This window comes from Polyodon spathula, unplaced genomic scaffold (genome assembly GCF_017654505.1).
Source record: "Polyodon spathula isolate WHYD16114869_AA unplaced genomic scaffold, ASM1765450v1 scaffolds_1723, whole genome shotgun sequence".
Taxonomy (NCBI): Eukaryota; Metazoa; Chordata; class Actinopteri; order Acipenseriformes; family Polyodontidae; genus Polyodon; species Polyodon spathula.
In genome coordinates, this window is record NW_024473199.1 from 64,637 (window position 1) to 85,578 (window position 20,942).

General features: G+C 45.8%; 3 protein-coding genes across 8 annotated transcripts in view; all 3 read right to left on the minus strand.

The window, feature by feature from the left end:
• The window catches only part of LOC121310093 (splicing factor 1-like), a 23,921-nt gene extending 17,761 nt beyond the window's left edge, over window positions 1–6,160 (minus strand). The window contains exons 1-4 of one of the 2 annotated variants that reach the window (XM_041243340.1): window positions 6,072–6,160; window positions 3,809–4,229; window positions 1,991–2,876; window positions 310–1,635 (exon numbers count right to left, since the gene is read on the minus strand). In XM_041243340.1, the coding sequence (XP_041099274.1) occupies window positions 2,017–2,876; window positions 3,809–4,220 (1,272 nt within the window). In that variant the 5' untranslated portion in view covers window positions 4,221–4,229; window positions 6,072–6,160 and the 3' untranslated portion in view covers window positions 310–1,635; window positions 1,991–2,016. Of the gene's footprint in view, window positions 1–309; window positions 1,636–1,990; window positions 2,877–3,808; window positions 4,230–6,071 lie in introns of those variants that run through there. The other variant, XM_041243339.1, reaches the window with a different exon arrangement.
• On the minus strand, window positions 6,149–17,646 carry LOC121310094 (RNA-binding protein 4.1-like). Of its 5 annotated transcripts, none has more exons than XM_041243345.1 (4): window positions 13,546–13,625; window positions 11,462–11,912; window positions 9,548–10,442; window positions 6,149–6,234 (listed from the first exon to the last, which is right to left on the minus strand). In XM_041243345.1, the coding sequence occupies exons 2-3, from the start codon at window positions 11,901–11,903 to the stop codon at window positions 9,574–9,576; spliced, it is 1,311 nt and encodes a 436-aa protein (XP_041099279.1). In that variant the 5' UTR covers window positions 11,904–11,912; window positions 13,546–13,625; the 3' UTR covers window positions 6,149–6,234; window positions 9,548–9,573. The 5 variants fall into 5 exon arrangements, with proteins under 5 accessions (XP_041099279.1, XP_041099278.1, XP_041099277.1 ...); XM_041243344.1 differs by lacking the exon at window positions 6,149–6,234 and adding an exon at window positions 8,112–9,277; XM_041243343.1 differs by lacking the exon at window positions 6,149–6,234 and adding an exon at window positions 9,341–9,431.
• LOC121310095 (RNA-binding protein 4-like) lies at window positions 15,578–20,396 on the minus strand. Its single transcript, XM_041243347.1, is given in 5 exon segments — window positions 15,578–16,375; window positions 17,558–17,790; window positions 17,793–18,269; window positions 18,653–19,075; window positions 20,301–20,396. Coding segments are annotated over 3 exon segments (1,092 nt in total). The 5' UTR covers window positions 19,065–19,075; window positions 20,301–20,396; the 3' UTR covers window positions 15,578–16,375; window positions 17,558–17,587.
• Between the last annotated feature and the right edge of the window lie 546 nt (window positions 20,397–20,942).

The following is a 20,942-nucleotide window of genomic DNA, read 5'->3' on the forward strand; positions in this document are numbered from 1 at the left end:
GGGTCCGCCCTGCTTGTTAATGGTTAGATAGTAAAGATGCCGAGCGCTCCGTGCCCACGGATTGGAGCTGGGCAGAAGGCAGCCGCGACTCAGTACTGCAGACGCCTGCATGCCATCACTCTTCAGGGCTCCTCCTGGTTTTGTTTTGAACAGTTTCACACCACAGACATTTAAAAGCAACGGCTTGGCTTGCGTTTACCTGGGCAGGGACCTGACATCACGATGTCTCCTGTTACCGGATTCACTTTGCAACTCAGCAACAGCTCCCCCCCCCCCCTTCCAAACTAATAAAACACACAGAAAGTCTTCTTTCACCAAAAGCTTGGTTTATTTATCAAAGGCAACACAAATTAAAAAAAAAAAAAAAAAAAAAAACACAAGATAGGCTGTGGTCACTTACACATAATAAAAGATATGAAAACATAGTGTGTGGAGAACAGGAAAGCCTAAAATGATACAGAACCTGGTGCAACATTTTAAAAAATATGAAGTCTTTACTTGCGTACGGGCTACCACTTGCAGGTTTGTAGATTAGTTTTTAAAAGAAAACTGTTGGATATTTGCAGTTCTGCAGAAATAAGCAAATTATGTTGTGAAAAAAAACGATGATCACCTTCCACGTGCCGATATGAAGAGCAGATTGAGATTCTGGACTATCAACCAGCCACAGAACTGTTACACACACACACACACGACATCCAGCAGCAGTGCCATTAGATCTGGCAACACTAAAAAAGAAACAAACGAATTCTGCATGCAAGCAGCATTTCAGCTAGCATAGTCTCTCTCCACAACTTTCATCTGAAAGATCTGCAAGACTCACTGCTGCCAGTATTACCGCCTTTGAGAGTTTTTAAAAGACAGTTTTATTATACAAGGATAACTACAAATACTGCAGAGAGCTCATTAGGAAGCAAGAGAGAGTGTGTGTGTGTATACACTACCTCAACCTGCAACACACTTAAACTGCATTTATTCTTAAAAACAGCAAGACTGGAAACTTGCAGGCATTACCAGGCTAATTTTAGCTGCCAGGATGCGACCTGACGTACCCCCCGCCCCGCCGCCCCCCCATACCTTCAGAAAGGGTAAAAAATCCCTATGAAAAACAACACACATCAGAAAGACTTGATAATTAAAAAAACAAAATTACAATGCTCCACAGTCTCTACACATGATGTCGATATGGACTGTGTTAATGTTGTTGACGCGTGTGTGTGTGTGTGTCATGAAAAGACTCGGCAAGTTTGCAGTGGATCCTGAAATCTTGAATACAAACCCATCTCTGAATCCGTGGCCCCCCCCTTGAGCAACATCACGATTAAAACATCAAAAGAAGAGCAGAGAGTTACAGCAAATACCCATCAAGAGGGCACTCCGCGAAAAACTGAGGAACTGCGTGTCACTAAACAAGACGACTCGAACTGGTCAGAAGAAGTTCGGAAGATCAAAAAAAAAAAAAATCAAGACTTAAAAAATAATAATAAAGCTGGAGAAACACGACGAGAAGCCCCCCGCGATAACCGATCCTTCCCGTGAGTCGAAAACGCGATCCGCGTGAAACGAGACGGCCGATTTCGCGTCGCGTGGAGCTCGGGGGAAGAGGAGGGTCTTCCCGCACGGTAAATACAAAACCTGTAAAAAAAAAAAAAAAAGAGAGCAGAGCACACTGGGGTGAGCAGGTTACAGGGCACAGCGCGGGGCTCAACACAGAATGAAGCTACTCACCTTCCACCCCCAGACCCCTTACAGCTGCTTACACTTGGGGACGCTGCGGATTCTTTAAAAAATAAATAAATACTAAAGCCTCCGTTTCTTCACCCCCTCCCTTCTATTAAACCGCTAGTTACCACCGTGTGTACATTATCTACTGTGTGGTCTTTACGTAGTTTAAAAACACAGTTCAAACCCGCTGCAGAGTCTAGCCAGCACAATGAAAACCGTCTTTTAACCCCCCCCCCAGAGTAGATGCCCGCTCCGCGGCTCTCACCTGTTTGCTTTGTGTGGCGCCCGAGACTAAAAAGCGTACCGCGGCCGTTCCGCGTAGGGGTCCCTCGCCCGCGGCGCCTCGTACGGGGAGCTCCTGGAGAGGGAGGAGACCGGAGACAGGCGGGAGCGCTCGTAACCGTACCCCTCTGCCACAGGGGGAGCCCGGCGGACGGGGCTGCGCTCTCGGGCGTAGTAGGAGGAGGAGACGGCGGCGGTCGCGGAGGAGACGACGGGACCCGGCGGGAGGGGCAGGGGGCGCCTCTCGTAGGGGTCTCTCATCATGGAGGAGGGAGCAGGAGGTGGAGGAGGAAGGGGGGGGAGAGAGGCCACCCTCCTGTCTTCGAAGGGGGGCATGCCGTAAGGCCGGGCCCGGTACTTCTCGTAGTAGTCCACCACGTTGTAGCGGTCTCTCTCTTCGTAGCTGGAAGGTCGCTCTGGGTATGCGCCGCTGCCGCTGAAGCTCGGGGCGCCCCCGTAAGCTGCTTCGCTGCCGTACCCCTTGACAGCTCCGTACCCCACACCGCCTCCAAACCCCTCGCCCCTGCCGTACCCAGGGCCAGCGTCATAGCCGTCGCCTCTTCTGAACCCAGGACCGCCGAAGCCTGCCCCCCTGCCAAACCCGGGGCCCGCACCGTAGCCCACTCCCCTGCCGAACCCGGGGCCCGCACCGTAGCCCCCGCTGAACCCCCTTCCGCCGCCATAGCCCTGACCGCCGTACCCATTCCCCTCGTGGGGCATGGGACCTTCCGAGAAGGAGCCGTCCTGACCCAGCGGGCACTCTTTAGACCAGTGACCGTCCTGCCCGCAGCGATAGCAACCCGTCCGCTCTCCCATTCCCGGCGCGGTGCGCAGACGGCTTGTCGAAAGCTTCACGCTCATCAGCTTGCCTTTAAGAGAAAGACGCAAAACAAGGTTTGCTACAGGGACCGGGGACTGGACAGCGAGAGACAGACACACAGAGACAAAGAGAGAGAGAGGAGACAGGGAGGGAGGGAGAGAGACAGGGGGAGAGACAGGAGTGGGGGGTGGTTTTCTCATGCATACGTAACTCTCTCCTCTAAACCCCTGCCTCCTTTAACAAGAACCGCCACCCCACGTCTCTTACCACTACCGTGAGCCTCTGGGGTAACCCTAAATACAGAAATGCAGTCAAGGGTAAGAGAAACAGGGATGAAGAATATACCGGTATTAGCAGAACACGCAGCTACTGTGTGCAACTAAAACCCAAACACATCTATCATTTTTTTTTTTGTACAAGGATTACAGATGCATAACCGAGTCCAGTGCAGTTGCACAAACTGCTTGGAAATAAATTCCCTACAGCATCCTAAAAAAGAATATATATATATATATATATATATATATATATATATATATATATATATATATATATTATTATTATTATTATTATTATTTAAAATAATAACAATAGCACAGAACTTCAATGACCAGAACTTAGCGACACAAATTTTTCGAACTGGAATGTTGAATCCCGAACTTGAAATTAACCCGGGGGGGGTGGTTAGACCGATGCTTTGCACCTCGTCTTGTAACCTATCTGCCCCTCAACTCTCTTAAGGCAGCGGCCACCGTTTAAACGTTACAAGCCCCACCAACAGATCTGCCCTGGGGATATTTTCTATTGAGCCAGGAAGCATGCGGAAAACGGCTTGCGCGGGCTGTAAAAAAAAGAGAAGTTTCTACAGCAACCAAACAACAATTTCAAATTTTACATTTGAAAGAGAAGCCCGCCCCCCCCCTCAAGATTGCTCTGTGATTTGGTAGCCCGCCCCCTTGCCGCTGGGCCCTGTCGGTTCACCTTGAAACGCGGTGTTGTCCAGCCCTTTGATCGCCTCCATGGCATCCTCCACTCTCTCCATGTGCACGAAGGCGTACTCCTTCACGATGTCGCACTCGATCACGGGCCCGTACTCCTCGAACTTGGCGCGCAGCTCCTGGTTGGTGCAGCTGCTGTTGATGTTGCCCACGTGGAGCTTGGTGGAAGCCTTGGTCTTGCTGCGGCTGATCTCCACGTTCATGGGCTGCCCGTTCAGTTCGTAGTGGTGCAGGTTGCGAATCGCCTCCTCCGCCTCCTCCTTGCTGTCCATGTGCACGAAGCCGAAGTTCTTGACCACGTCGCACTCCTTGACCTTCCCATACTGGGAGAAGAGCGGCCGCAGCTCGTCCGCCGTGGTGCACTGGGACAGGTTGCCGATGAAGAGCTTCACCATCGCGGCTGCCTGCCCGAGGGATTGGAAGCGAAGCCGTTACACGCCCAACAGAACATTTAACAGAATCTCAAGGGAGGCCGAAAGTTTTGCATCACCCTACTGACATCTGCTAAGAAATAATAGAGTGAACTCATTTTAACTCATAAAATTGAACGAAACCCCTTGAATAATGTTACATTAGCAAATCGAATTCCACATCACACCAAATAAAATATATTATTTTCACACACACACACATATGGTCTCAAAACTAAAATTCAAGGCGATGCAAAACGTGGCTACTGCTGCACATGAGCTGTCTGGAATAATGGGGTACAGGCATTAAGAACTGGGGTCTGTAGAAAGCAAAGTCCTGTACACAATCTCAAACCATCTTTATTCAGTGTATAATTTTACACATAGTATGCAACCGTTACAAAAAAAGAAGAAAACTAAAACAAAACGTCATATATGAGCAGACTATGATAAGAACAAGCGTTGTGTCTGGCTATGGGTTGAATCTGGTTGAAGTTACTTTATCCTGGGTACAGCTGTAATTTGGGGTTCTGGTTTGAGGTCGCTGGATCAAACCCCCAAGTCACAAAATCGCTTTGTGTTCCCTGTTTAAGAACTGCTTTAAATCTGGTATTACTGTACTCGTTACCACAATGCTAAGGAGATAGTTAAACCTGGTTTTTAATAAATATTTAACCCTACCACCACCCACAACTCAAAAATGATACACAAAACAACACATTTATCAAACTTAAAAGCGCCACTGAAGCACTGCTCGTGTTAATAATCACCGTCACACGAGTATTTATCAGACAATAAAGAGAAGGAGACGCGATACTAAATAACTCTTCACAAGCTTTCAAGACCTCAAAAAAAAAAAAAGGTCTCCTCTTCAGGTGAAAGCAGGAAAGAGACATTTTTAGACAACAAAAGAAATTCGCTACCTACCTGAGGCCTAGTTGTTCACACACATATACATAAAATAACAAGTGTGCGTTGCTTGATTGATTGCACAACTTTTGCAATGATGCACATGGTCGGGGGTGGAAAAAAATATATATATATATATATATATATATATTTTTTTTTGCAAACTGCAGATGCGGCGTGTGAATTTGCACAGCGAAAATGTTATATAACAACGACACCCCCGAGCCTACTGCACACTTCAGCGACAAATGTTACTTTAGTTTACTAAAAAAAAAAATAAAAATACTAAGCTATTAATCTTTTTATCATCAATTAAAACGAGCTGCGCCGTTTGGTGTTGCGACGCAAGGTCCCCGCACATCCCATTACGAAATGGCGGCGTGCAATTGCAAACCAAGCCCCGCTGCGTCATCTAAAAGGTTTGTGTTTAGTGTGTTTGTATTTTGTTGGCCCGTTAACAAAAACGAGCTCGGTGGCTTTTTGGTTGATCAAATCAGCAATGGTCTGGCTGTGTCTGATGGGCGGCCGTGACGAAACAAAGTTTGTACCGGCAGGAGCTGAGGGTACAACGAGGAAAGGCGGGCCTCCTGCCTCCTCTGCCTGATTTCCCGGATCCATTAGGTGGCGGCTCCCGACACCTGTTTATGTGGACGCCAAAAAACCTGGTCTCTACTCGCGTTGCACACGTAACCACCTGCAAGCTTGCCTATCCATGACTTGGATCACCCACCAGGATCCTCGCTTCGCACTGTCAGTCAAAACGTACGTTACGTCAAATAGACATCTAAATAGGCTAATTCACTAATCTATTCACCGTTATTTGCACCGAGCCCGCTTCACCGGCGCCCTGGGCTCGGCGGCTCTCCGGGGCGGCGTTTCCAAACACAAACACAAACACACAAACACGGGCTGGTTTCCTCGACTCACCTTTCTTTACCAGACCGACCCGGCCAGGCTGTGGGTTTCAAAATGGAGACTCTCTCTCTCTCTCCTTCTCGCCCCGGAGGAGACGGCTGGACGAGGACACCGCCCACCGAGGAGAGCACGCACCGGATTGGTGGAGATCGACCGGCAGGTCTGACCTAAGTGGCTAAGAGAGACGTCAGTTAAATTCGGGTGCAATATCAGTTTATCTGTAGATTAATCGATTAAGTGATAGATAAGTGTTTTTAAATTATATATATATTACACACACACACACCACGTTACATTATAATAAAAAGCAACGTATATACCTTATTTTTTTTTGGAGTTACCGTTTACTAACACTGTTATAAAAGGAGACCGGCTCCTTTCATCAACTTAAAAACTTAATTGATTTATTAACAGTACTGTCAGCTGACACTAGTCTTGTAACTCGACTGACACAAGAAGCATTGGAGCACAGTTCCGTGCTTTGTTTATAAATGAATGTCTATCTAGGAAAGCTTTAACCCCGGGTACAGACAGCGTGGATTTGACACGCATTTCCCACCGTGGATAAAATGTGGCGACTCCAATAATCTGTCAATTCTTACCTGTACAAGAGAGAGAGAGCCATCATCTATTCAAAAGTGTTTTAAATAACATCAGTTATACAGATAACGCTGTGAAGAACAGTGTTGCATCACACAGAATTTGATTATAGTATCTCTCTCTATATATAGAGAATTTAGATATTTTATTTAACATCACGTAATCAAATATTTCATCTCGGATTTCGAAATGTCAGTACATGAAAAACAAAAGCTGCAGCGCTGCATGTCACTCTATATGTTAACATAACATTACTTAGCGGGTTTAATTCGACTCAATGGAGCAAAATTAGTTAATTCTACGGCGATGCAAAACCTTTCTGCCGTAGCTGCAAGTGAAAAGGTTTATATTTTTTTTATACTTAAATTGTCTCACGCTATAATGGGCATCGCCGAGGGTACCGGAGAGCTCCGAGCCCGGGTATGATGCGTGCTGGCGCTAAAGGTAAAGCGTTATCCCAGCTGGAAAACTGCATTCACAGCCCCGGTTACAAACCCAGTTCCTCTTGGATTAATGGAAATCTCACGGGTGTCTCTCAGATGAGGAGCCGTTTTGATAAGCGCATGAGAAACACAGGTTTGTAAAGCACTCCCTCTGTGTGTGTGTTACTTAATAGTTATCTGTTTTCACTTCACATAATACTTTTGTTCTTTTGGTGCCCTGAACATACGCATCAATAACATTACGGGTTCTGTAATTGCATTATGAAACCCTGCCCTTGGCGACTCTGAAATTGTGTGCAGTTCTGTGTTGAATTAAACAAAATCCAATTCATTAAAAAACCCCACCAAGGCGGTTTTGCTTTGTGGAATATTTTCATGATACTGATTAAGAGGCATGGCAGTGGAAAACTCTTCCTAAGCTGATGCGTGGGGCAGTGATGCTAAAAGGCTAAACTAAACCTTGTGGACGACAAACCCTACTCTTAACTCAAATTCCTCTCTCTAACAAATCTGGCACATTCAATACTCACAGTTCATGCATTTCAACCATGGCTGGACTGTAGACTTAATAAGTTCCCAGATTTTTGCAAATTTCTCCGTTATATTGATATATTAAAATAAGTGCCGTTTACATAAGAGTTGATAGAACAGTGGGTGTAAATGTCAAAACTAAGGTGATCGTTGGTGAACTGGATTCACAAAACATTTTATATAGTTTGCAAGCAGAGACAAAAACACAAACCTGGTGTAGCCCGATGGGACTGTACCCTTAGACCAAAATCAATAAAAACACACTGTTTTTACCCTCAAAAGATCTGATTTAATTTATAAAAGATGAATGCAAAAAAAAAAATACATAAAACCAACACTCACTGTCGGTATTAATTATTCAATAATTTTAAAAAAAAAATCTTATTTTGAACAAGCAAAATATGAACAATATACAAGGAAGTTCATCTTATGAAACATACCGCATAAGAAATATACTTTTGAAACTGTGAACAAAAACGATTTTAAAAAGCGTATTTATTTGTTTTACTGACAGTATTACAAAAGAAAGAACCGGGAAATGCGCAAAAGGAAGGAAATCGAAAAAAAGAAAAAACACAGAACAGAAATTTCCCAAAACAGGCAAGGCATTTGGTTCGTTGAATAACTTTACAAAAAAAAAAAAAAAAAACATCAAACCGGCTACAGAAAGAAAGAAAAATGCTGGTATCTTATTTCTCTTTGAAAAAGATGGTCATCCTGTTACCTTTATAAAAAAAAAAAGCACTTGCCCATTTGAATTCCGAGCACACAGCGAATGCGAAGCTTGGGTTGTGATTCTCCTCATTGTACATCTCTGAAACAAATCTCTACAGGACAGGGGAAGTCGGGTGGAGACCCCCTCCCCCCCCCAAATACATTTAAACCCGTATTTAGATCAATACATGCTGGCCGGATCCAGAAAGCCAGACACATTGAGAGATGCAGGTGTCTTTCACAGCAATGAGAACTGCAAGAATTAGAAACTGACATTTTAAAAACGCAATCTGTTCTGTAAAAATTATAAAATATCTCCTCCCTTCATCACAGCACCCAAGCAAGCCAGCCTCTGAACCCCCCCACCCCACTAAAAAGAGAACTGCAAATTATCAGACTGTAGTCAATCCGTTTAAAACCAAACACACACCACAAAGGACACACAGCGCGTGTTAACTGTTGGTACTGAATTATACACCCACCCAAATTTGAGAAATTACTGCATTCATTTTTTTACATTTTTTTATGCAAGATGACAAACTTGTAGCATATCCTGAAATCTAAGATTCGAAAAAAAGAAAAAAGGAAACTTTGTTTTTTTTGGTTCCCCCCTGCGTCGGAAGTAATAATAATCTCAAAAAAGAAAAAAAAAAAAAGCCAAGACAAAAGAAATATAAAAAAATAATTTAAAAAAATTCTGTGGCCTCTGAATACAGAAAATAAAATGAAAGACAAAACTGGTCATAAATTCACAAGGTCAGGTCATGAGGAGACGAGACACAGACAAGTCCGAGCAACTGTCCCTCCTGTTCGCGGGGCAGCCGAAAGCAATCTGCGTGAAACGAGAGGGGAGACTTCGCGTCGCGTGGAGCCGGGAACACGGGGACCCCCCCACCCCCCCTCCCACCTTCACCCTCGGCAAATACAAACCTGTAAAGAGAGCAAATGAAACTGGGGTCAGCAGGTTACAGGACACAGCACAAAGAGCCTCACTTTAACCCGAGACTCCGTCCAGCTGTAATGTGGACTCTGCGGGGCAGGGCGCTGGAGACTGCACACGCACTACACACTCCCCTTTACATCCCTATCAAAAACACACACACATTTTGTTGTATTAAAACAACATCTGGACCATGTGGCTCAAGATCACATTGTCAATTAACCCCCTCACCGAGTAGATGCCCGCTCAGCGGCTCTCACCTGTTTGTTTTGTGTGGCGCCCGAGACTAAAAAGCGTACCACGCCCGTTCCGCGTAGGGGTCCCTCGCCCGCGGCGCCTCGTACGGGGAGCTCCTGGAGAGGGAGGAGACTGGAGACAGGCGGGAGCGCTCGTAACCGTACCCCTCTGCCACAGGGGGAGCCCGGCGGACGGGGCTGCGCTCTCGGGCGTAGTAGGAGGAGGAGACGGGACCCGGCGGGAGGGGCAGGGGGCGTCTCTCATAGGGGTCGAGGGCGGAGGCAGACAGGCGGTCTCTCATCATGGAGGAGGGAGCAGGAGGAGGTGGTGGAAGGCGAGGTGGGGCGAGGGAGTGCCTTTCCTCTAGAGGGCGGGATCTGAACTTCTCATAGAAGTCGACGCCACTGTAGCTTTCTCTCCCCCCGTAGGGAGAGGGGCACGTCGGTGGGTATCCCAGGCTCCTGCCGCTGCTGTAGTCTGCCTCACCGCTGTACACCTGGACACCTCCGTAGCCTTCAGCCCCATTTCCCCGGTGGAGACCTCTCCCAAATCTAGGGACACCTCTGTACCCGCTGGACTCAGGGCCGCCCCCATAGCCTGGAACCCTGCTAGAGTCAGGACCATAGTCTGAACCCCTTCCGTAAGCAGGGCGGGGCCCGTACCCTGCACCCCTGCCGAACCCTGGCCCCCCAGGGCCGCCTCTTCTGAACCCCGGGTCGCCACGTCCTCGGAAACCCGGACCGTCAAATCCGTTGCTCCTGGGGAACGCAGGACCATCCAAGAAGGAATCTTTCTGAGCCACTCGGCAGTCATGGGCCCAATGGCCCTTTCTCCCACACACATAACAGTTCATCCGGTCTCCCATGCCTGGCGTGGTTCTGAGGTTGCTGGTCGAAAGTTTTACGCTGATCAGTTTGCCTTGGGGAGGGGGAAAAATAAATGAGAGACGCAGAACAAGGTTTGCTATTTGAACAACAAAAACCACACACCATTCCTTCACGCATCCCCTGTCTCACACACACACACACACACACCTGCCATTACTGTGTGTCAAATTTCTACATCCGAGCTCTAAAATGTTGATGCTCTCCATGTACCGCAAGCCATGAAAAAAAAAAAAAACACAGACCTCTCTGGCATAAATGGATTTACTTACAGCCATTATGAGCATTAAGAAAAACAGACACACAACAACACGTTCTGATCAAAAGACAGGTGGACTTGAACAGCAGACACAAGTGCCTTCATCCACAGCCATGCATTCACGAGCAAAGGGAAACCTCTAAACAGACTGCACGTACCGGGACTTCAAACAGGAAAGCCATTTTTATAAAAAGTTTATTTACTGCAGCACAACATTTTATCACATGAAGCGTTCACATCAAAACATTTAAAATAATTATTATTTTTAATATTTTTCTGTGTGTGCGTGTTCAAGATTGTGTTTTCAGTACCTGGCTGTGTGTTTAAGCATATAACTTCCACCACATTCATGCGATTACAAACCACACCAGCTCCTGGACCTTTCCTTCCTAATCACAATGCCCTTTGTTTTACCCCACCACGACGGGACAACTATTAAAACCCACTGCAAAACAGACTTAGACATTAGCGTCTAGCCAAGTGGCTCGTACGTAAAACGTTTTCTCAAAATTATTTCATTTATTTCGCTTTCTCTGTGTGTGTGTGTGTGACCCTGAGCGAGTCGCTTCACCTCCTTGTGCTCCGTCCTTCGGACGAGATGTAAAACAAACGAGGTCCTACTGGAAGTGACTCTGCAGCAACAGCAGTTGATGAAGCAGAGTTCACCCCCCCCCCCAAGTCTCTGTAACGCGCTTTGGAATAAAAGCATCTGCTAAAATGGCAAAGTATTGTATTTTTTATTATTATTATTAAATTGCTAAAAATGGATCCTCCCTCCCCTCCTCCTATTTCACCTTGAAACGCGGCGTTGTCCAAACCCTGGATCGCCTCCATGGCGTCCTCGGCCCGCACCATGTGCACGAAGGCGTACTCCTTCACGATGTCGCACTCGGCCACCTGGCCGTACGCCTCGAACTTGGCGCGCAGGTCCTGGCTGGTGCAGGTGCTGCTGATGTTGCCCACGTGGAGCTTGGTGGTGGCCCAGGGGGGGCCCGGGTCCGTCAGCTGCTGCTGCTGCTTCTTGCTGCGGCTGATCTCCACGTTCATGAGCCTCCCGTTCAGCTCATAGTGGTGCAGGTTCTTGATGGCCTCCTGAGCAGAGCGCTCGTCCATGTGCACGAAGCCGAAGTCCTTGACCACGTCGCTCTCCGTTACCTCCCCGTACTGAGCGAAAAGCGTCCGCAGCTGATCGGCGGTCGTGCTCGGGGACAGGTTGCCGATGAAGAGTTTCACCATCGTGGCCGTCTGCGAGAGAGGAGTCAAAACACTTGAGATAAAAAAAAAAAACAGAGGTTAAATTGACCTCAAAATGGACCAAAAGGGAGCTTGCTCTACCTGTTGAGTCGGGGGGGGGTTGAGAAAAGCTTTAACCCCCTGAAGGTACCTTACAGCAGGGTTTTGCAGTCCTGGGGGGGGGGGCTGTGTCTGCTAGTTTTCATTCCAGCCAAGTTCTCAATTACATAAACCCTTAATTTCACTGATAACTTGCCTAAAATTAGAACCCCCCCCTTTTTTTTTTTTTTTTTTTTTTAAATTGTTCTCCAGTTGCTGAGTTCAAGTTCTAAAAATTGCACATAACTTGAAATCTCCAACTGTTTAAAAGCTGAACACAGTTAAGAGTTTAATTAAGTTAATTTGGAGTCACGTGAAGGGTCTGACTCAGTAATTGCGAGCTCAGCTGGAATGAAAGCCAGCAGACACAGCAGAGGGGGGGACCCGGGAACAGGGCTGGGAAACCTTACAGCGCAGTTAAGCTTTTAATGCAGCACTAGGTAAAACAAAATTAAAGTTGGTTAAACCAAAAAACCAATGGGCTTAACCCACCAAGTGCCACTGTCCTGATTTGAGGACAGGCTACTTTAATTTTTTTAAGATTTTTTTTTTTTTAATTGGAATCTTCTCTTCAACTATATTGTTATGATAACTTACACTAAATTGTCCTGTCTAAATGTAATGTATCAAATTACACAAAAACAGCTTGCGTCCTCCCCCCCAAAGACAAAAACAAATCTGGTACTTTAATTGCTAGTTTATCAAGTTAATGAAACGAAGGTAGCGTTTAGGGATTTTTCTGGTGTTGTGCGTGTGGTTTAGATTGATCAGCAGAACCACAAAAGCATCACTACTCAGAGGAAAAGAGAGCAAAAGCGTGTAAGGAAGCAGGGCTCGAATTCTGAATGGAAATCTGAACCCAAGGCAAATTAAAAACACGACTTATTAAAAAAACACACTGCCGGTATTATCCAGCCTCCTCGTTCAATCTGCGGCGGTAGAAACACGTTAAGCCGGTGTGGTGCTTTTTGCCTCCGGGCCAATGGTTAAAAAGCATGTTTTGTAGTTCGGAGGGGCGGTTATTTTAAATAAACTCGCGTTTTTTTTTTTTAAACCAAGTTGCGACAGGGACTGTGGGTTTCTGAGCAAGATAGATCAGGGACGAGAATAATTACTCGTTTTGATCTGCGAATATGTAACTGGGTCCAATAAAGTAAAGTTCAACAACTCGAAATTAAAGTTGTGTTTTTTTGTTTTTTTTTTCTCGAGCATGTGGGCCTGAACTTGTAGTTCACATAATGAAATACAGGGAGAAATCAACTCCGGACAAACTAGCTTCCTAAAGCGGGGGCGACCCCGGGGTTCATCTGCGAGGCACAGCCGCTTGAACCCTGGATCCGGGAGCCCCAGTTTGAGGCTCTTCGCTGCGCATCGAAACCCTCAAGCGTCCCCTGGATTAGCGCACCGACCTGAAACCAAACAAGGTCCCCACACACAAACTAGCTTCGTGTTGCATCGGCTTTGGGTATCCCCCCCATGCATGTCAAATTAATACACTTAAATACGCCGCTATAATGATCGTAACGCGTCGTTTGCGCTTCGTTACCTTGTTTTGCTGTATCGTGGAGACACGCTGGGATAGGAAATGGCGTCGATCGCTCGCCGGCTTGCAAGGGGCTTCCAGCACCGCCCACCTGGTAATGCCAGCAGCGGATTGGTGGATTTCGCGGCAGGAAAACGCAACGTAACTGACCGGTAGTGAAGTCGTTTAAATACAAATAAATTGCGTAAGAAAAAAAAAAAAAAAAGGCTTTCTCTCGCTCACGTTTTTTCATTGCGTTTATTTTCAGGATGCAAAAGTTCGCAAACTAGAAACTGTGTTGTCTATTTGGGGTCTCGCCGAAGTCAATTTTAAGGGATTTCTGTTTGACACGCTCCTCCTGAGTCTGTGCAGGCTATCGCAAAGCGCACTTTGTTGGCGGTCCAGTTGGTTTACATGCACCGAGGGTAGTTTACCTGTAGAGATACGAGGCAGTATTAACCAAAAATAAAAAAAATAGCTGTTTTGTTTTCCTTAGCTTTTGATAATTAACTGTTTAGTTTTTTTTCCTTGTGTTATTTTACTTGTAATGTATGTTTCTAATGTACTTGGAAATTGTTCTGGTTTTTGTATTGACTTTTTAAATGCTGTTTGTAATGTATCTTTTAATGCAATGTTTTATTTGAATGTCATTTTAATGCAAAGCTATGTACAGCGCTTTGAGAGGTTTTACAGGAAAGGCGCTATATAAGAGACTTCAGTTTACATATCAGATATGCAAAATACAGTAGAGCTATAGCAGCACGCAGGTCCTTCGGGATACTGGGGATAATATAAGTGGGCTTTAACAATCAGATTGAATTACTATATTCCACCACCTGTGCCTCGTTTTAATCTTCAAAGTGATACTCGCCACAGGATTAAACTTTAATGACAGCTACCCATACAAAGCACAACTGTGCGTGCGCAACCACTTAATGCAAACCCCGCGTACCATGCCAACGACAAGCCGTTTCCTCATCCTCGATTGTTTTGTATTTGCTACTTTTTAAAAGCTGCAACAGTATTACTTCATTCTTGTGTGTGTGTGTGTGTGATCATTGGTTTTACTGTTATAGCCACAAAAGGGCCTGTCAAGTTTAACAATGTAAAGAGCTGTTTGATAGATTTATTTTAAAATATATGTATCTTTTTATTAGCAATTTTCATCTCAATGAGCGCTCGTTCTCTGGATGTGCGTCACAGGTGTGGACACGGCTCTAGCGCATCTCTACAGCGTGCGTATGCTTCTCCCAGGGACACGATGGATGCTAACCCTTCTTTCAGCTCTGATAAGTTGTTTTTTTTAACAGCAATATTATCACTGGTCTCTTTTCCTTCTGTTTTAGACCATTTGCTTCTTTATTTTTACTTTGTGCTTCAATTTAGAACATGCTAATATTTTAAAGACTAAGCTATAAGTGAAACGTTGCAATTCCCTGGTACCGAATCACTACAATCAGGCTGTCAGCTACAGCAATGCTGCCAGGATACAGCAAACAACCTATAGCATTGCATTAGAAATACTCGCAAATCCTTCATTTATAGTTAGTTTTTTTTTTTAAATGGCAGGATGTGTGTGCAGTATATTCAGCTCTCAGGCTTTACCTACTGCACATTTTGCAGATGGATGCAGATTTCCAGCACAGCTCTTCCCAACATGGGGCTGCTTCTCCTGTTTGGGCTGTAATGCCCTTCCTATAAACATTAATGCTGCAGAAATCCTGGCCACTTTCAAGCCGGTTCAGAAACTCGTACAGCCTGGGATGTGTTCTATTCAATTATTTTACTAGAAACGCTACACTCGTGCTTTCAATGTGAAACCAACCTTTTTTTTCTTCAGTAGTAAAAAAGCAACCTCGAGTCGTATGGTGTGAAACAGAAATGTAAGCTTTCTAAAAAAATGAACAGATCATCAATAACTGGGATTTTTTTTTTTTTTCGTTCTGTCAGTCACTCAGCCCCTTGGTTGTGAGACTGAATTCATCATTTCACAAACAGTTGCAGGATAACAGAGAGGTAAATATAAATCAAAAACAAAACCACACAATCGAATCTGTTCAGAAGTTTGGTTTATTGCGCAAAAGAATGGAAAATATAAAAAAGGCTCACCAAGACTAAACAGAATTAAAAAGAACGATCATCGTCTGTTCAAACTTAAAAAAAAAAAAAAAAAAAGAAAGTCCAGAAAAGGACTCTGACAGAAGACCCTTCTCCCCCCTTTGCAATACTACGGCGCTGTATAAATTCGCAATTAAACAAAACAACTAAGTCTATTTTGATTTCAAACTCACAGCATATTTCATTCTCAGTAAGCTCCCCCCACACCCCGCCAGCAAAACGCAATTAGTGGCAATCAACGCAAAAAAATAAACTTGTTCATTAATATATAACATGGAAACAAAACAATTTAGCGACTGCAGGTGGCGGCCAGTCTTCGGTTCAGTTTAATTTCTCCACTCATTTTGAAAAGCCATTACGACACATTAGGCAATTTAAAAAGATCGCAAGAGCTCCCTAAATTTTAAACCCAGGTTGAAGCTCTGCATCCCTGTATTGGAGTGTCTACAGAGACCACAATATTCCAGCAAAGACACACACTGGCTGTCTCTGGAGAGCCTCAGACTGCAGCGGGATATTCAATAAGGAGGAAAAACAGAACTGGTCACAGTTTTATTTCTCTGCAGAAGAGTACGGCAACGAGACTAAGAAGCGCTTATAAAAGTACGACGGGAAGCCGGCGCTACTGTTCTTCCTGTTAGAGCCGCAGGCGAAGCGCGATCCGCCTCAAACACGAAGGGGTGATATTGCGCCGCATACATCAGGGAACGAGGATCTTGACGCAGTAAATATAAACCTGAAAAGAGAGCAAATCAAACTGAAGTCAGCAGGTTACAGACGGGCTCAGAAGATTAAAAAGAGAGCGCGTTAATTTAACCCTTCGGCTTCCAGCCCCTTGAATGCATTTGAAGTCTGAGCGACGTAACCCTTCGCTGGAAAACCATTACCCGGTCAGAGGTCTACATTTTGTTTTTAAAAAACTGGCAGGAGGCAAAAGTGTGAGAAATCCTGCTAAATTATGGCTATCACTGCAAGGAAACCAGCTTGATAGAGCCAGATAACATTATAAAAGAAAAGGGGGTATCTCGTTATCAATGTGAATAGGTAAGCGACACGGGTGTGGATGCTGGGCTGGTTTAGAAACCGCTTCACCCCAATAATCGGGCTCTAACAGGGTAATTTGAAAATGCAGGCACTGAAAACGGTCCAAGACTACAAGGTTAAATTTTTGGGATACACAACGTTAAATCTCAATTTAACAGTGCTGTTCAAATAAATCTTAAAGAAAGCGAATGGGTCTAGAGTTTTAAAACAGCCATTAGACGAGACAAACTTAACTGTTTATCAAACAGGTTTGTTGAAAGGCTTCCTCTGTTCAGGATGTGTTTTTTTTTTTTTAATAGGTTATTCAATCGCCATATTTTTACTTAAGGCACTGTGTACTTCATATTCACTTTTTATTGCCCTTGATTTGCATAGCATTCGCTTCGAGGGCATTTCAATACCCAACTGGTATTGCGGTATCTTTTCCTGCTGTGGTAACCTTTCTTTGAAAAGGTATATACCCCACAACAGCAAGCCTTTCACTGATTTAGGGCAGTTCAACAATACTGACTTAACATATTCGACTAGATTAACACCAACGCCCTCTGCTAACTCTCTCCCAGATTCAAGCATTACTATAACCCTGCTATATGTCCAGCCTTTCAGGCTCACAGCTTTCCTTCTTTCAGGCTCGCAGCTGCAATACCATGACCCTGCTAATACTGCAAGAGCGACTGCGGTCTAAACCTGCTCCAGCTAACTTTTCCCGCAGAAGAGACTATCCTGCTCTAGGATTCCTCTGCGATACTGCAGCTATCCATTCCAGGAGTAAAAGGACAGCCAAATCGCACCTGCATTTCCAACAGGCACTAGCCCTTGGCTAAACTGGCGAAGGACTCGCTTCGTTCCAAACAGCTGCGGTTTTTGTTCTTACCTTGATTTATTTTTTTGTGTGCGAGTGCTCTTAGTAAGCGTAGCGCGTCGGCGGCGGTGGCGGAGGCCGTTCCGTGTAGAGGTCTCTCGCCCGCGGCACGTCGTACAGGGAGCTCCTGGAGACGGAAGACACCGGGGACAGGCGGGAGCGCTCGTACGCGTACCCGTTCCCAGCCGACGGCGCTGGGGGGGGAGCCCGGCGGAGGGGGCTGCGGTCTCGTGCGTAGTAAGAGGAGGAGGGGGGGGCTGGCGGCCCCCTCCGGGGCGTCGCTCGTAGGGGTCGAGGGCCGAGGCAGACAGGCGGTCTCTCATCCCCAGGAGGGGGGGGGGGGGGGGGGGGGGGCAGAGAGGAGCATTCTCCACTAGGCATTAAGAGGTGATCCCGTAAGGCCGGGCCCAGTACTGGTCTCGTAGTCGTCGACAGCGCGTAGCGGTCATCGCTCTCCCGGTAGGTCCATCCCCCAGGTAGGGGGGTGGTCTGGGGCGGAGGGGGGGGGGGAGAGGAGGGGTGGGTAGGTATGGATGGGGGTGAGAGTGAGGGGGGTCGAATCTGCCGGGGCCAAAGAAGCCTGGCGGCCCACGGTTGGGTCGCTCACCCAGCCACTTCGGAGGCCTGAAGCCCTCCCGTCCAGGAGGCCCCATGTTGTAATGGCCATTCTCGTCCTCGCCGGATCGCTGGCCGCTGTTTGAGAGCTGCACGTGAATCCGCTGGCCTTGAAAAGAAGCACGACTGTTAGCTCTGGGCACTCCCCGCTCTTCCTGCCATTCTCAATTATTTCCCTATCAAAAAAAACTATAAAAGCCAACTTGTGAGAAGAGCCTTTCACAGTTAATTCATGCCTGCTCTGAAATTCTGGACCAGGCATTAACCTTTCCTGAATCTTAACGAAGTACATTACGAGCTCAAACTGCTCAGGGGAACAATAATGCATCAAAGGACCAAGAGATGTTGCAAAACACGAAGGAGAAGAGGGCAACAGTGCAGCACCTGCGGATTTTTCAAACTGAAGAAAACGTTAGGAAAAAAAAAGGCCAATTCAGTAATGAAACCCCCCCCCCCCCCCCCCCCCCCCCCCCCGCCCCGCACTGCTCTCACCTTGGAACTCGCTGTTGTCCAGTCCTTTGATGGCGTCCGCAGCTTCGTCGGAGTTGGCCATGTGCACGAAGGCGAAGTTCTTGACGATGTCGCACTCAGAGACGGTGCCGTACTCTTCGAAGATGGCCCGCAGCTCCGTGCTGGTGCAGGTCTTGCTGATGTTGGACACGTGCAGCTTGGTGGAGGTTTGGTTCTTGGTGCGGCTGGCTTCCACGTTGATTGCTTGCCCGTGCATCTTATAAAGATGGAGGCTGCGGATAGCCTCTGTGGCGGCCTTGCGGTCGTTCATGTGGACGAAGCCGTAGTTCCTGATGATGGCGCACTCCGTCACCTCCCCATACTGCGCAAAGAGGGACTGGATCTCGTCTGCTGTTGCCTCACGAGGGAGGTTCCCAATGAAGATTTTGACCATCGCGGCTGTATCTGCAAAGAAATACAAACAAAACAAACATACACATTACTTTTTTGTAAAACATTACACGTTTGCTGGCAAGAAATATTCACTACTTTCACGTTTATTAAAAATCTACAAAATATACACGCCGCAAAATTTGCATAATTACTAAATTCCCTGTTTATACAGTACATGTAGTTTACACGCACAAACATGTTTTGCTGCAAATGTCCACAGTGAGACATATTTCCAGTTTTACATTATATACATATGTATTTCCTACTTTTACCTGAAGAGACCTTTGGAGGTCCTGACAGCTTGTGAATAATTACTTAGTCCAATAAAATGTATCACTTTGTCTATCATCTGGACTAATACAGCTACCATTTCGTCCATCTACGACACTATATACACAAATCCTGCGTGGCAACATTATCTTTGCTCCCTATATTTCTATAAGAATGCAGGTACCAGGTAACAATATTCCAGTCCACTACTGTGCATCTGGAATATTTAAACCCTTAATATCTAAAAACAATGTCATATTTTTAGTAGATGCGTCCAAATGCATTACCAAATCAATTCAAAAGGTAAAGTGAAATTTTCCAATCATAAAAAGAAACGACGGCGGATCCAGCTGCTTCGTGTTGCCGGAACCCGGGCGCATTTTTCAGCAGCCACGAACAGCCCCCCCCCCGGCGGGTAACAAAGCCCACTCTCGGGTATGGTGCTCTTGCGGGGCGGAGAAACCCCAAAACCGCCCAAACACTTCCAGAAACAAGTCTAATCCTCCGATATTTCAGATAAACAGCGAGGCTGCCGCGCACGCCGCGTTAACTGCGAGGGGAACCCGAGAGCGCCGCGGAATTCCCAAGCGATGACGTCAGGAAGCGATCGAATCCGAAAACCGGTTCGGAACACTTCGATTACAATTCAAAAAAAATAATAATAATAATAAATAAATACATACATAAATAAATTAACACTTTTATAGCTGAAACCACACAAACTAAAACACCACGACCGTCTTACAACAAAAAAAAAAAATATTTGAAAACAAAAACAGGTTTGTCGTTAAATGCTCGCGCAGCAAACCGAAACCTTTCGAAACAAAAATATTCGTGTATCATTTTTTTTGTATATATATATATATACACACAAATATAAACACTACGTGTCATATTAGTGTGAAGTTTTCTCGTCGAAAGTGATTTAAAATGAATTTATTGTCGTATTTATTTATTTTTTATTTACCTCAGAACAACTCGATTCTCTCAGCCGCCGCTCGACGAATGATGGCCTCCCTCAACCGCCTTCAGACTCCCTCCGAAACCCCGCCCACAGCCCGACCGCCCGGCCTCCCATTGGACGCCTTCTCCTTGATAAGAACGCAGGTAGGGATGGAAAATCTGATTGAAAATATGATTGGTGAACGGAAATATTAAACCACACCCTCCCCCACCTCCAGCGTTCGTTATTGGATGAGCTACGACAGGTCATCGATTTAATTGGATAAAAGGTACAGTTGCGGCAGTTTGCTCAACCAACCAGGTAATAGTTATACACGAATATAGAAACACATGCTCCTGCATGCGATGCTATATAGATATCACAGTGCTGTAGAGGTTAACTTTAAAAGAAATAATGCCAAACATCATCGCTATTTTGGATTTTGGAATCACAAAAAAAAATCCCAACCTTGAACCTCAAATTAACTCTACAGTCCCAACCTTAAACCTCAAACTAACTCTACAGTCCCCACCTTGAACCTCAAACTAACTCTACAGTCCCCACCTTGAACCTCAAACTAACTCTACAGTTCCAACCTTGAACCTCAAATTAACTCTACAGTCCCAACCTTGAACCTCAAACTAACTCTACAGTCCCAACCTTGAA